Raw genomic sequence first — 15,867 nt, 5'->3', positions numbered from 1 at the left:
TTAACCATTGATTATTCCTTTCAATTCTTTCCAAATAAAGGCTCTACTTTAAGCATGTCATTGCAAAATACCAAAATGGAACCATTTCTTTTCAAGTCCTTCAAATCCGTAACTCTTTTCTCTCTTCCTACTTGACGTTTTCTTAATCTAACGATTCCATATATCTTTGCAATAGAATCTCTTGTATTAATCATTAATCCTAAACAATACAAACAAAATTACAACAAATACATCCCCACAAAAGATTTAAACAGATCTTCTTAATAATTAATTTCAGATGGAAATTTTACCTATTGCAAACCATATTTCGGAACACTATATACATAGTAAATTCTTTTTTTTTTTTTCTTTCTTTTCTTAAAAATCTAAGCTATTGATACCAATCATATAACTTAGCTCAACTGTTGAGAGGCTTTAATAACTAATTTATGAACCAACAAAGACTTTGGCTTTAATTTAGGTATACAACTGTGTTAAAATTCATAAGAATAAATTGTCTAAATAGTCTTACTCAACCCAGATAAAACTGTTGCTATAAAGCCCAAGATGAATAAATATAAGAAACCAATTTTTAATTAAGTACCAATACTGAATTTCTTTTACTGTAAAATTATCTGTTAAATTTTTTTTTTTTTTGGAGAATTTAGGGTTAACTGATTAAGATTTAGAATTTACAACTAGAATTTAAAATTTAAATTTGGATATAAATATAATTTAAAAAAGTTTATTGAAATTAACTAAAAACAGTTGGCTTTTTATTCGAACTTTAAAAAATATCGGTTGTTTCAAAGAAAATGATGTAATTTTTTTTTTTTATAAATCTTTGTATAAGCACAATAGGATTTTAATTAAAGGTAGACCAATATATTTCATTTTGGTTCAAAAACTGCAATTTACTCTTTAAAATCTGGCATGCACCTTGGAGTTGGAGGAGCTGAATCCGTTAAAAACATAAATTAGTTTATAGATTAACAACAAACTTGTAGGTATACGTGTATATATTATGCAAAATTAATTGTGGAGAAAAAATAAAATGAGATTTAATTCATCCTTGTATATATGAATCAAATTCCCAACGGTAACCTTTAATTCGTTGTCATCTTTCAGTGTCATAACTCATAACAATAAGTTTGCGTGTTGTAACATTTAGAAGGTACGACTATGCTAGCTGCATGCTTAATATTCATTGTGAAGCCAAAAGAAACTAACTTTATGGTACAACATAATTAAGGCATTGCATCACACACCGCGTAACTTATTAACTCACGTGTCTGCTCTCTATCTTACTCAATAAAAAGTAAAAACACCAAACTAAGACTGATATATAATAATTCATGTATATATTTTAACTTAAACATTTAAATTTTTAAGATAAATAATATTATATTTTTTGTGATTAAAAATTTAGCATTTTTATTCTTTCTATAAAAAAAATTAACTAACATATATTCTAAAATTATAAACAAAAAGTTTAAATTATTTATTTTAATAAACAAACAATAAAATCATTAAAAGTTTAGATTTTATATTTCTCTATACAAAATTTTTTAAATGGTAAAATCACATGTTAACTAAACTCAAAAAGTAAATACAAAATATATATTTATGTTATGGTACTATTTTTTTAAAAATTTAAATGGATAGAAAAAAATACATTAATAATTATATTTTTAATGTGCTCCTCAACGAAAGAACCTCTTTTAAATTTGATATAACTTTTTTACATTAGTTTTCTTTCTCTTTTAATTTGTCTTATCTTAAATTTTTTTTTTGAAGTGTAATAAGAATGAAATTCTAAACTTTTCCGTTATAAAAATTTTGATACCATATCATAGTACCATTTTTATTAAAAGCTTAAATTCATAAAAGAAAACACATAGATAATTATATCTTTAACAATATAATTACGATAAAATTCAACCAGGCATCCACAACCTCAAACAAAAAAATTTGTTGTCTACAAATATTGTGTCTCAATCCTTGGAAGAAGCTGATTAACTCATGAGTGAAAATAATACATAGTAGTTTGGTAGTTCATGTTTCCATGTTCCCCGACCATACCTTACAAAAAGTAGATAATTTTGATGAATTATTATGCTCTTTTTTCCTTTGAGCAGTTAATTATTCAATTACTACTTGTACTTCACACAATAATATTATTATATATGTTGGAAACACAGCAGTGTCACATTGAAAATACCTGGTTGGATGTATAAGAGGAAAAATAACAATAAGAGACACTTAATTTAATGCTAGGGATCATGTGACCTCAGTTTGAAAGACATGTTTCACACAAACATAAACAGATCGCTGGTGAATTGGATGTAAGCTATGACCTCATATATTGTAGGGTTATCATTATGAACGTGCAGCAAGGATGAAGGTACCATATATATATAGCTTTTGTGTTTTTTATTTTTTATTTTCTTTCTTAACCATTTTCTTCAGAGTGCAGCAGCATTAGCATATGCATGTATATGTGTTTCATCTTTCACTCTCATAACACAAATTAAATGTAAGGGAAAATGTAAAAGCATGCATGGTGAAATTATTTATGTTCTTTGGTAACTCAATACATTGTAAATACTGGGAACAATTTGTTTGTGTCAATTAATTATCTCAAGCAATATAATGTTACATGGGACACAAAATCAGTCAGGCTTTACTAATATAAAAATGTATATTGAATGTTAGTGATATAATTATTTATGTATATTTTTTTATGTATCAACTTAATATAAACTTATATGAGAAAGATTTTATGACATGATATCAATCAAGGCTTCTATGATCAAAAGGTGTAGAGTTCCATCCTTATTATTCCAAAAGAAAAAAATAGCATAAGATAAAAAAAATAAAAACAAAAATTTAAACAAATCAAAAAGTTCTTCTTTAAAGAGATATGTAGAGATAAACAATTTATATGCCTTTTTTTTATTAAATCGTTTTTATTAGTACTAGTCTTAACCCAAAAAAGAGAGTAAACTTTTTTTTTTATAGTTAATCTCTTTTGATATTTCAATCATAATAAAAAATAATATAAAATAATAACGTATGTGCATATTTATAGGAAACAAATTTATAAATAATATAATTAACTAAATTTATATTTATAATCAAAATATAAATACAAATATAAAAATATATTGATAATTAATTTTTAATGTATAAATATTATTGTAAATAAATTTAATTATTCTACTATAAAAACTTTTATTAATTTATTATAAAAAATATAATGCATATAAATACACATGTAAACACAGAGGATGATACTGTAGAAGGATGGCTTGGAAAGCGGGCCTAATTTGAATACTCCAAAACTTTCTTCTTTCAATTTGTACTCTTCTAGAACATCTTTGGATGCTTAATTATTTAATTATAATATATTAATAATCTTTCCTTTACTTTTTGAATGACAGAGTAAAGGAGGAGCAAGAGAGTAAATCTATAAGTAGTTAATTTTTGTTATTTTCTAATTCAATTCCTATTAATATAGTGATTACATAGAATATAAGAATAGATATTCTCAATTTTTTTAATTATTTGACAAAGTGTGCTTTTTTATTATTAAATATTTTTTTAGATATTTTTTTGATCCACTTTAAAAATATAAATTGAAGAAATCTATTTCTGTATCAAATTGGTTATTAAACTTGTTTTACTCTCTATATCAATATAAAATAATTAGCCAAAATGAATCTAATTAACTTAATCAATATAAAATTGTGCAGAATCCAATTAAAAGAAAAAAAAGTATAGAGACCTAATTGAAAATTTTACAAAACTATAGGGACCAACAGAGTAATTAAACCTTAAATTTTTTTTTTGGTGACTATTATCATTCATATGTGACTCGAACCCACGACCTCTTAATTGAGTATGGGGAGTCTATGCCATTTGAGCTATAACTCATTGGCAATTAAACCTTAAATTAAAGATAGAAAATCATCATTTGTAAAATTGAAGATTAATTTAATCATTTATAAAAATGAAAGATTATTTAACGAGTGCTCCAAATTTCAAACCTCATCAATTAACTTTTATATTAATAAACTATGATATCAAATGAAAGAAAATGGTTAGGAAAGATGGTACATATTTAATTTGATTTAAATAATGTATTTAGCTATAGTTCTGTGTTAAGTCTCTCCTTATTATGAGTTTTATATGACATTTATGAAATAGCAGGTGTACTCTCTCTCAAGTAGTAGGTATGAAAATTCATGACACTTCTTAAGGAGCAACAAGATATTCAAATTATTTGCTCACTGTCATAACTTTCTGTGAAGCCATTGAGTTTGTTTTATACGGAATACCAAGATTTCTCTGAATAGGTTGTATAAACATACAGTATGCAAAAGTGACCATATTTCAATTTTAGCCGTAAAAATTAAACACATGCAACCCTTCAATGACGACATGTAATATAATCGAACCAAAAGATACCGTCTACGGAGATTATGGCCATTTTTAATCCAAAATGATCCCAAAAAAAAAAAAAATGTGATAGTAATTTTCCAAATGGCATGACTTTATCACCATAAAAGTGTTATATCAAAAATAATATTTTGGACAAATTATTAATAAATTTTTCGATAAGTTAATATCAGACAAATTTAAATTTTGATTAGGTTCCAAGTAACTTTGTCAAATCAAGTTATAAATACATATTAGAAGGAAAAGTAGAAGGAAATAACTTTTCTATAAGTGAACATAAGCCAATTCTATTATAATTTAAATTTTATAAATAAATAAAAATTTAAAAATCAAAATTTAAAATTTAAAAAAGATTTTTTTTATATTTATCCTAATCACATTTATAATACACAATAAAAATAATTCATAAAAAACCTAATCTCTTTCCATTCATTTGGAAACAGTCAAATTTCTCTTTTCACAAATCCGCCGTCTCCACACATTTTCGATGTCGCTGCCCACCGACCACCGTCGCGCTGCACGGCCTATTCCACGCGTTCTGTCGCTGTCGTCCACCATTCCGACGCATCTGTACCGGCGATCCCCCATTCACGACGCGCGATCAACTACTAAGATCCATGGCGACTTCTCCACTCACGATGCGCGGCCTCCGTGGCTTTCTCCTCGCAACGCGCTGTAACCCCCTAATTATCCTAAGTCTCACCTCATACCATAAAGCAAAGAATAACTAAAGGTCACAACAATTTTAAGGCTTATACAATAACATATATATATATATATATATATTGTAAAGCTAGAAGCCCGATGAAGGAATAAGTTCAAAACAGAGTTACAAAAGCACAAAACGTTCACACGAAACTAAAAGCATAAAGGTACAAGATATAGATACAAAATAACAACGTATAAGTAGATGTATGAGTATAAAAGTCATAAAGTACTAGTCGCAGCCTGCGGAGTTTAGGCTGACTAGTTATATACTGACGTACAGAATTTTAAAAGTTAAAACATAATACATATCTTTCTCAAAGTAAGCCTCTAAGGCAAATATAAATACAAAAGTGAGAGTACTAAACAAAATATCCAAAATGGGATAAGAATCGTCCGCTTTGTCACCATCACGTAACACACCGAGGTGAGTTACGACCTGCATCTGAAAAACAATAACAGAATATGGTATGAGAACCGAGATTCTCAGTATGGTAACAGTGTCCAGTAATGTAAGATATAAGACTCCAGGACGCAAAAGATAATCCTAAAATTTTATATCAATCATAAATATTCAAGCTTATAAAACAGATAAACAAATCCTTAACACAGGTCAACTAATTTAGGGAATTTCTAAACTATCAGATCACCGTTGTCCCAAGCCTTCACCAGCCTAACCTCCATGCGATTCCATCGCCACCGCCTTCCGAACCTCCTCAATCCCAGTAGAAAATACAAGTAATAGCAATGCAAGTAAAACACAAGTATAATCATATATATCAAGTAATTCAAGAAGCAATTAAGCATGTTATACAGTTAGGCAAACAATGCAAGTCGGCAAAGAAAGCAAACATATAGAATATGCACATGATGAATGTCTGTCCTATTTGGCTGTGATATCACATTGTCGGTTCAACTGCCAACCTGACACATTCCCATAGGAATGTCGCCTTTCGATCATGAATATAGCTACGGGAACCCCCACGGATATAATGTCGGGCACACTCCTGTGATCCGAAAGGATGCGAGTGGGATACTCTACCACAGACCTCACATCTCAATGTAAGAAGGATTAACCACCGTCTTTGCCAGGCGCATAGCGTCTCAACAATTCTTAGTATAAAGTAATATGTCAGTGGATTTTCAGAAATCATTTTCAATACTCAGAAAAGCCATCATTCCACTCCGAGTCCTAGACTCGTCTCAAACACTATCAATCCGTAAATCCACAACTCATTACCTTAAACATCATTACAGTACTCCTCCATCTCACTCAACTAATCTATCCTCAGTACTCCAAAAACCTAAGGCTCCGTTTTCTAAAAATTTCTACAAGAAAATATCTAATTAAACTCACTTAGAGCACTCTCTATGTTTCAAATCCTAAGAACAAGATAAGGAAACCTAGATAAGCATTACGGAAGCTTACAAACTTGCTGGAAAGGTAAAACGATTAAAAACAAGGTTTTCATTGAAAACAGGACAGTGTGCGTACGCATAAGGTTGTGCGTACGCACGCCTAGAAGAATTTTCTTAATGTGTGCGTACACATAGAAGTGTGCGTACACACATAAAGTAAAATTTTCGTTTTGCGTGCACGCATGAATATGTGCGGACGCCCTCAACAGAATGCACTTTCCAGCTTGTGCATACGCACAACTTGCAAATTTTGCAGGGTGTGTGTGCGCACCAGAGTGTGCGAACGCTCTTAGCAGTAGGCATATTCCTGTGTGTGCGTACGCACCGGAGTGTGCGTATGCACGTTTTCTAAAAATTACAGGGTGTGCGTGCGCACACTTACGCCCACAAGTGTGCGTACGCACAAGTTAAAACATGGCCCTGCTCAGAGGACGCGCACAACAGTGTGCGTGGACACACAAACCAGAACTCACAATTTCTGTAACATCACAAAATTCAATTTTTTGACACCAACTTCTAATGATCATATCTTTTTCTACAAAATTCCAAATTCCATGAAATCTATGTCGTTTTAAAGCTCTTTAAATTATCTTTAATTTGATATAAAATTGAATCAATTTCAAAAATTGTAGCTCAATATATGATCTGCCAAAGTTGGCCCAAAATTGGCCCAAAATCTATTTTTACCAAAAACCTTAAAAACTCAATCTCACCAATCTCTCAATTCAAAACCAATTGCTCTACATCCAAACCAGTCCTAATGTATCTAAATTATATTCATATATCTTCAAATTCATTCCACAACCTATAATTCACATTTTTATCATTTTCACACCTAATCATCATTCAATTTATTAATCTCTCAAACAATATGCAACAACGTCACACATCAATAATTTCTCATACATAATTTCATCACTTACCACCCATCATTATCATAATAGTCATCCACCACCAATCATAGCCCAACATCAATAATTCATCATTATGTAATATTAACTCAAAATCAACACCCTTTATGAACAACAATCTCGTTTCAATAATTATCAACAATCAATCCAATTCTATCCTAAAGTCCACTAGCCTAAGTGTCCAGAAATATTACATATTATATAGAGAAAATCGAAACCATACCTTGGCCGATTCCCAATATAAATTAAACACCAAAATTTGACCCCAACCAAGCTTTCACAAGTTTTCAAGTTCAATCAAGCCATCATACACAATCCAAAAATTTCAATAATCATAATTTCCAAGCTATACACAATTAATTCATCATAATTAATACCTAGGATTTACCAAAATCATAAATTCATAAGGGTTTAAGACATTCTTACTTTATCTAACAATTTTGAGGGCAAAACTCAATAGCAACCAAGTGTTAGAGTGTACTTAAACACCAAAAATCACAAAAATCTCTCAAAAACCAAACTTAAAATTTTGAAATTCACAATGGCTGAAAACTGGGCAGAAATTTTCGAGAAGCTTATCACAATACCTAGCTGAAAGTGATGAGCTCAGCGAGAGTTTCGCGTAGCCGCAAACGGCACGCGAATCGAAGTACTGTAACTCGAGTTATGATCAAAAGAGTGATGAAGTGAATAGTAACTCTTCCCTCTCCTTTCACTCTTAACCTAGCAGGTGGAATTTGTGTTCATGAGAGGTGAATGAGCTGAATGACCTTCACTTATGGGTATTTATATGTTGAGTTTGGGTCCAATTTGGGCCCGATCCAACCCGTTAACGTTTTTGGCTCATTTGGCCCAACTTTGGGGCCAATCTTTAAAATTAGTACCCGATTTTTAACTTTAATTATTTTCCTAAGTTTTACTGCTCTTATACAGTACCGGACAGATTTAAGTCGGTACTGCCGGCTAATTTACCGGTATGCGTTTTACACAATTTTCTGCAGAAAATTACATCTTCCAACTCAGAAAAATCTATTGAGTCTAAAAATCATATTAAAATTTTTTAATTAATATTCTAAATTTTGGATCCTATTTTGAGCAATTAATTTAATTTAATTAAGCAGCTAATTAATCGCGGTTCTTACACGCACCACCACGAATCTCCCACCGTACATGCAACACCGTCCAAGATATCGTCGCCGGTCACCTTACGATCTTCTTCTTCTCCTCTCCTATTTGATTTTAAATTATTCTTTTAACTATTTTTTTTTGTTTCTTTATCCTAAATTTCGCATGATTCTTTTTATTAGTTTTGGATGATTCTTTTTTTTAGGTTTTGTATATTTTTTTTCTTCGGATTTGAATGATTCTTTATCTTATGTTTTAGTATTTTTTTTTTGGAATTTGGACATTTTTTTTAAAGAGAAATTAGGGTTTGCATAATAAATGGTAAAAGATAAATTAAAGTAAAAAGAAGTAATTAATAATCATTAATTTTGTATTTTTAAAAAATAAATTTTAAATAATTAATAATTAATGACAATTAATTAGGATAGAATGTAATTTAAATATGCTTGCATTGTTGGCTTGTTGTTGACTATACCCCTCTTGTTTCCTTAGCTGGGATTGTTAGAACAGAAAAGCTCTACAACCAAGTCCAATTTATTGCGCACGGCCTTCTTTATAATTGTTGTTTCACCCTCTTAACTACAACTTGTGTCACCGTTAAAAAAATTTGGTGATAAAATTGAGAAACTTGTATGATAATTAAGAAGTTTCGGTACTATTTTTTGACAAATTATGCATAACTCAAAACTCTTTTTCATCATCATCATCTTCTTCATATTCTTCTTCTTCTTCTTCTTCTTCTTCATTTTCTCATTCTTGTTTCATCTTCTTATAATTTTTTTTATTTTACTCTTTTAACAAGAACAAAAACAAGAAAAATCAAACAAAGAAGAAGAATAAATACATAATACTGCAAAATCACCAATATGAGGAGGAGGAAAAGAAAAAGAAACGTGACAACAACAACCATAAAAGAACGACAATGAAGAGAAAACTCGCGAAGAAGGAGGAATGCAAAGAAAAAGGAGGAGAGAGAACACAGGATACAAACATTTGCATTAGTAGGGATAGTTGGAGTGTGTATTCACGCTCTCACTAATGAAATTAATTTTTATTAGGTTTGAACCAACTTAGTTAGATTTAATTGCCAAAAAAACGTAGATATATAACAAAACTATTTATTTAAATAGTTTTAAAAAAATCGACTTATTTTTGAAGGATTAGACTCCTCTAAAATGAAAGAGTTAGTAAAATGATAAAGTGAAGAGTTAATCATTTTTAAATTAAGATAATGGACTCACAAATGAGGATATTATAAATTCAACGATAATTAATCTCTTATTTTATCACTTTATCATTCCCCTCAATTTAAAAGATCCAAATTCATTTTTTAGAAGATGTGTTAGAGATCTCTTGTAGTGTCATCTTCTTTGGTGAGTGTGGCCACTTATGTTGTGTCCTTGCATTGTTTAATGTTAAACAAATATTATTTTCCTGTTAAATTTCGTTATCCAGTTACACGGATTAACCGCTTTTACTTACACTAATTAAAACGTATTTAACATTAATCCCATTTGCGACTTGTTGTTCCCTCGTTGTAGGGTCAACAATATAGCAACAGTAGCCATGGAAACCATCTTCATATTAAATAAGTCATATCACTACAAAAAAAAAAAATCATTCATTCAATTACTCTTAAAAGTGTAGCTAAATATGACAAAAAAAGATATTTTTGTCAAAAACTACACTTATTTAAGTTTAGAGACGCCTTTAGTGAGAGTTGTCTATTCAAATGTTACATATTCTCATATGTATATTTTTTTTGTATAGACTAGAATAAGCTACTTTTAAAGTGATGTATTTAAAAACCAAATGCTATGCTTTTCATCACTCATGCTTTTATCACTCATGCTTACCATTCAAAAGAATAGATTACTCTTATCTTTACTAATACAACACCTTAAAAATGTAACAATGTTGTATATCTATAACTACCCTATATAAGTGTAACATTATGTTTCTCACCTTTTTTGTTTTTTTAAATTTCCTTATGTATATTGTAATCTTCTTTTCTAAAAGCTAATATTTAGTAATGTTTAAAAATATCTCTCTTAATAATATGATTACATATATATTGTATTTTTAATTATATTAGTCAAATATTATAAAATAAAAAATACATAATATTATGTATTCTTTAAATTTGTAACCTAAACTCATAACATTAATAAATAAAAATTATTCAATGGAAAAAAATTTGGACCAACGTCCATGAAAAGGAACATGGATAGCACTAGAGCAATAATAAAAGATGTATCTATAAAATGCTTAATGACTAAGGAAGAGTAATGTGTCTATTATACAACTCTGGAAGCTCCCAATCTATTAGGCGAATTGAAGCTTGCGCTGCTTAGGGTCAACCATTACATTAAGTGACATTGCATCCAAATGCATTATTCCTTGAGAGTGGCAATAATCCAACACCTATAAAAGAAGATTCATATAAAACGTGACTGTGGCTAGGACAATTGATGGCAAGAAATCACAAGCTATGAAGTTGAACAATCAGAATCAGTGAAAAAAAAAAGAGAGTAAGAACAATATGCCATGGAACATAGGAATTCCTACGGAAGCTTTGGCAAGCCAATTATCCTAAATAGACATTGATACAAGATTATCCCAAATATCAGAATACATGTAGAGTATATAAAATGAAAATACTAACAGAGACAACAATAAACAATTATGTTTAATTTTACATTATCCACAGTCCGTGAAAAAATAAGAATAAAAAAAGCAAGAAAACCACAAAATCAGGTAGACTCTTATATATGTCTAAGCATGTGACCCATTCCCATACTTACTCTTCTCAATTTATAAATTTAATCAAATTTTAATTAAATCCCACAAATCCCTTTCATTGTCTCTTTTATATACTAGGATAATGCCTCCTCATACTACAATTGATTGGAAGGGGTAAGGGGAGCACATTCTATATATACATATATAATGTAACTGTACTTTTGAACTTAGACGCATTAGATTTAAACAAATAAAGGAGATAAAAAGTGATTTCATCAAAATAAATTTTTTGAAGCCAAGATAATAGTATTCCAATTCATCAAGAACCTGGCACAGTCATTCCTTACCATAAGCACTCAATGAATCCTATTGAATTTACTAATCAAGGCATTCAGCATTAAGCAATAAAGCTGAAGAAACCATGAAGGGATATTCAACAACCATAAAAAATTTATACTATTGTGTCTTCCATTTCATATTCAATACTGAAGAACGATGACAAAAAGGGATCAAATTTATCTAACCAACAAATTACAAACCAGATCTATTCCATTTGCTTTTACTAACTATACAAATAGTTCAAAATCTAACTTACATTACAAGAACATTTGCAATTTCAGCAAGAAAGGGCAAGATAGACACTTACCAGGAGCTATAGCAGCTACCGAATAGCCAGCAACACCAGCAGTGACACGAACATCAAGCAGCATTATCAGTGACATAATCGGTAGTACGGTACTAGCAGCATCCACCAGTAATAAGCAGATAATACATTTTATATTTATGTACCACAAATATAAAACAAAAGTAATAAAAAGAAGCATGATAGAACCATTCCATGTACCTTGAATGCAGCAGTTTTTGGGCAACTGTAACCACATCCTCCTACAGGGTGAGTAGCCTCTCCCCCTCCTCTTTTTTGATAATTCGAAACAGCATTGAAAACCCTCTTAATGTTCAACATCTCTTCTCTTCTCTTCTCTTCTCTTCTCTTTACCCTCAAAAAATACCCCAATCCCCAAACAACAACTAACAAAGTAAACAACAAGAACAAAGATCTCACTATATTGGCATCTTAAGAAGTTAACTTAACCTAGCAGAGGATTAATAAACTTAAGAAAAGAAAAAGTAACAGAAACACATGCTATACTAGAAGGAAAAACTGCCACCAATGAGGAAGTGGAGGTCAGCGGGGCTGCCGCAAAAATACTTGCACTTCTAAGAAGTTTAAAAAAAAAGGTCTTTCAAAGGTGCAACTAGCTTTTGATTTCTTAGCCCCTTTTCTAGCTAGTTTTATTTCTTAACTTTAATCATTCTCAAAGGTCATCAAGCAGTGGTATTTATTTGCACAAAAGAAAGGTGTAAATAGAAATTAATTAAACCAAAATAATAACATCAGCAACTGAGTTAAAATACTAAAATATATATGATCATCATACTATTCCAAACAACAAAATAGATGAAACTCGTATTAAAATTTAGATTTGAAACAATAAAAGTAGCATGCATAGCAATCACCAATTAAAAATTTCTTAGCCAAGACTACAGCAATTTGCTGCTGAAACAGCTAAGCTAAGACAATTTTTTTGCCCATCGATTGTATGTTAAATTAGTCCAAAACTGTTTCAATTCCATGCTAAAGTTTTGCAAAATTATCCTAAAAAAGAACTAAAGTACTATAAGGAATGGAAGTATTAACCTCAACAAAACACATTAACTTTCTGGTTCAAATATACAACATATAATTTTAACCAAGCCTAACCACAACACTATCTCACATATCCTACACAACTTTCGAGAAAACAAGACAAAACATGATGATTTCATCTGTTTTATGCCCAAAATTCAAAAACAAAATGCAAAATCAACAAACCCTAACAAAGCAAGATGCAAAATCATAAAGCAAAATGCAAAATAAAAAAGAAAACTCTAGCATAGTAAGAAGCAAAAATTACAAAAGATTGTAGAACTCCAAAAATCAGAACAAACCCTCAAAAAAACCGTAAAACCAGATACACACCATTGATCTCTGTTCAGTGCTAATGTCTCGGTTCATCGTCACTACCATCTCAGTTCTCCATCGCGGTTGGTCATCACCAAGGCCAACCTGTCGTTCTTCACTGTTCTTCGTCACTGAGAACAGAGAATGAGCGGTTTTGGCCGAGACAGACTGAGTGGTTATGAGAGAGAGAGAGAGAGGGAGAGAGAGGGAGAGATTCTGAGACATTCGAATGTGAAGACGGAGTGGTGAGTGGAGATGAATCAGTTACAAATGAAGAGTGGGGGAAGAGGCATACCAAGAGTGTCGTCGCAGCGTCGCAGAGGTTTGAAGTTGTCAGTTTTCATTTGAGTTATCTCCTCCGCTGCTTGACTACTTCATAGCTCCATCGCATCTTCGCATCTCCACCTCATATCAGTTGGTGCCGCACCTCTTTCTCGCGGTCGCAGCTCGTCTCGCCTCCTCAGTTCTGTTGCTCTCTACCTGTCGTGCTTCCGTTACTCGACGCCTCCCTGCCATGGCCGTCGTCTGTTCAGTGCCGGCGCCGTAAACGAGTGTTTGAGAGATGAGAGTGTGTGGGTTTGGTCTTTCGGAGATAAAGCGGCAAGGGTTTCAAGAGAATTAAGGACTTGTTTGGGTGAACTTTTGAAAAAGATCTTTTTTTGAGTTATCTTTTTTTAAAAGATCTTATAGAGAAGTAAAAGTAATTTTATGTTTGGATATCTCATGTAAAAATATTTTTTTATCTATTAATTATGTTTGGGTATCACAATATAAAAATACTTTTTTGTTCATTTATTACACGAAAAATATTTTTTTTTTAAGAAAAAAAGATCTTTTAAAAAAAGATGTAAATTACAACTTCTCAAAAAAGATCTTTTTTTTATTTTACTAGTATTTTTACTTTTACTAATAGAAATTTGTTAAATACGTTAAAAAATAAAAAAAATCTTTTTTCATTAAAAAAAGATTTTTTTTTAACAAAATAATGGCGCCCAAACATGCACTAAAAAAGAAAAGGGCTTTTACTTTTTAGAGATATCTGACCAGAATGGTTTCAGATAATTAAAAGGGGGAAAGGGAAAGGGAAGGAGAAAAAGAAAAAGAGAAAGGTTTCCCAAGATTAAGGGTAAAGAAAAGTGTATCAAAGGTTTAATTTGGAGTAAAATTAAAAATGAGTGCGTTAAAAAAGTGCAGTCCAAATAAAAGAAGTGCATTTCAAGAGAATCACTTTAAATTTGACCTCCGATGTAATCTAATCTTTAAATTGTTAATTGATTTAAATTATATTTTAAAATTTTGATTCGTATTTTAATTTGGTTCTTTCGATATTTTTTATTACCGAAAAATTGATTTGATAATTTTAAATAACACATGTCACTGTAACAATTAGATGATATAGTCAAATTTTTTAAAGTATCAATTAGTCTCTCATAATTTGAACATAAAATGTAACAGTTAGACAAAAAAAAATTATAAAATAAAATAATAAATTATATAAATATCTTCATCTTCTTCCTCTCACATCTTCTTCCTCTTCTTACATCTTCTTCCAACAATCACTATTGTTATTATCACACGTACTATTGCACCACTAAAATATATTATAACCAATTATTAGTTCTTAATGGTCTTTATAGAAAAAATATGAAATAATTTTACAAAATGTCATTAATATCCTTTTTTTTTATTATCTTTTCTATAAAAAAAATTTCGAGTTCTTCTACCAACCTTTTCAGGTGTGGCCATTGGCATTCATGAAGGTTGAGGCGCTATGAATCTTTTCGACAATGAATTGTTCTTCATATGACCCTTCCTAGCACTCTATCACTTATATATGTAACTAAGCATTGCAATTGGAGATTGCAAATTTTGGGTCTTTTTTTTTCTGAGATTTCAACTTTTAAGTTTGTCAAGCATCGACCAAAAATTTTACTTCCATATTTATTAGGACTCCTAAGACTTACTATTTTGGGTGTTAATAAAGACTTGTTGATTTGAGATTAAAAAGTAAAACATGTGAAAAAAAATGAGTCAGTGACAGAAAGAAAATAGAAAAAATAGCAGTTGTAATAGAAAAAACAAAATATAAGAACTAACATTCTTGACCTTTCATTGTGTATTCTGTGATATTATGTTATTTGTAATAGGAGTCAGGGAAAGAACAAATGAAATTGAATCAGACGTAGTGATGTACAGAAACGAGAGTGAGAGAGAGAAGAAGAAGAAGAAGAAAAAGGACAAAATTAAAATTTTAAAATAAAACTACTATTTAAAATATTTAAATATAAATATAATTATTATATAATTAATAAAAAGTTTGAATCTTAACCATTAGTTCAAATTTTCATTGGTTATGATTCAAAAAGAATCTTGGACCACCATGAATCAAAATATACTTTACCTATCTAAGAAAGCTCCTAATATGCTAAATACAAAAATTATTTGCCATTAATAAAAATAAAAGTTTATCTATTTTGTGTCTTAAAGAGACATGTTAACTTTATAAATTAATAAATTTTTTAT

At 30.1% G+C, this 15,867-nt stretch overlaps 1 protein-coding gene across 6 annotated transcripts; it reads right to left on the bottom strand.

Annotated features, from left to right (window-relative positions):
• Positions 1 to 10,660: 10,660 nt before the first annotated feature.
• Positions 10,661 to 13,997, bottom strand: LOC112741996 (uncharacterized). Of its 6 annotated transcripts, none has more exons than XR_011870868.1 (5): positions 13,640 to 13,943; positions 13,363 to 13,560; positions 12,187 to 12,371; positions 11,989 to 12,080; positions 10,661 to 11,024 (listed from the first exon to the last, which is right to left on the bottom strand). XR_011870868.1 is itself a non-coding variant. In XM_072214078.1 (4 exons), the coding sequence occupies exons 1-3, from the start codon at positions 13,686 to 13,688 to the stop codon at positions 12,042 to 12,044; spliced, it is 273 nt and encodes a 90-aa protein (XP_072070179.1). In that variant the 5' UTR covers positions 13,689 to 13,997; the 3' UTR covers positions 10,661 to 11,024; positions 11,989 to 12,041. The 6 variants fall into 6 exon arrangements, 1 of the variants encoding a protein (XP_072070179.1); XR_011870870.1 differs by having other exon boundaries at positions 12,187 to 12,333; positions 13,640 to 13,932; XR_011870869.1 differs by having other exon boundaries at positions 12,187 to 12,340; positions 13,640 to 13,908.
• Positions 13,998 to 15,867: the final 1,870 nt, after the last annotated feature.

Source organism: Arachis hypogaea, chromosome 14 (assembly GCF_003086295.3).
Source record: "Arachis hypogaea cultivar Tifrunner chromosome 14, arahy.Tifrunner.gnm2.J5K5, whole genome shotgun sequence".
NCBI classification, from domain to species: domain Eukaryota; kingdom Viridiplantae; phylum Streptophyta; class Magnoliopsida; order Fabales; family Fabaceae; genus Arachis; species Arachis hypogaea.
The sequence above is the reverse complement of the archived record's forward strand: the minus strand, read 5'-3'. Positions and strand labels throughout refer to the sequence as shown.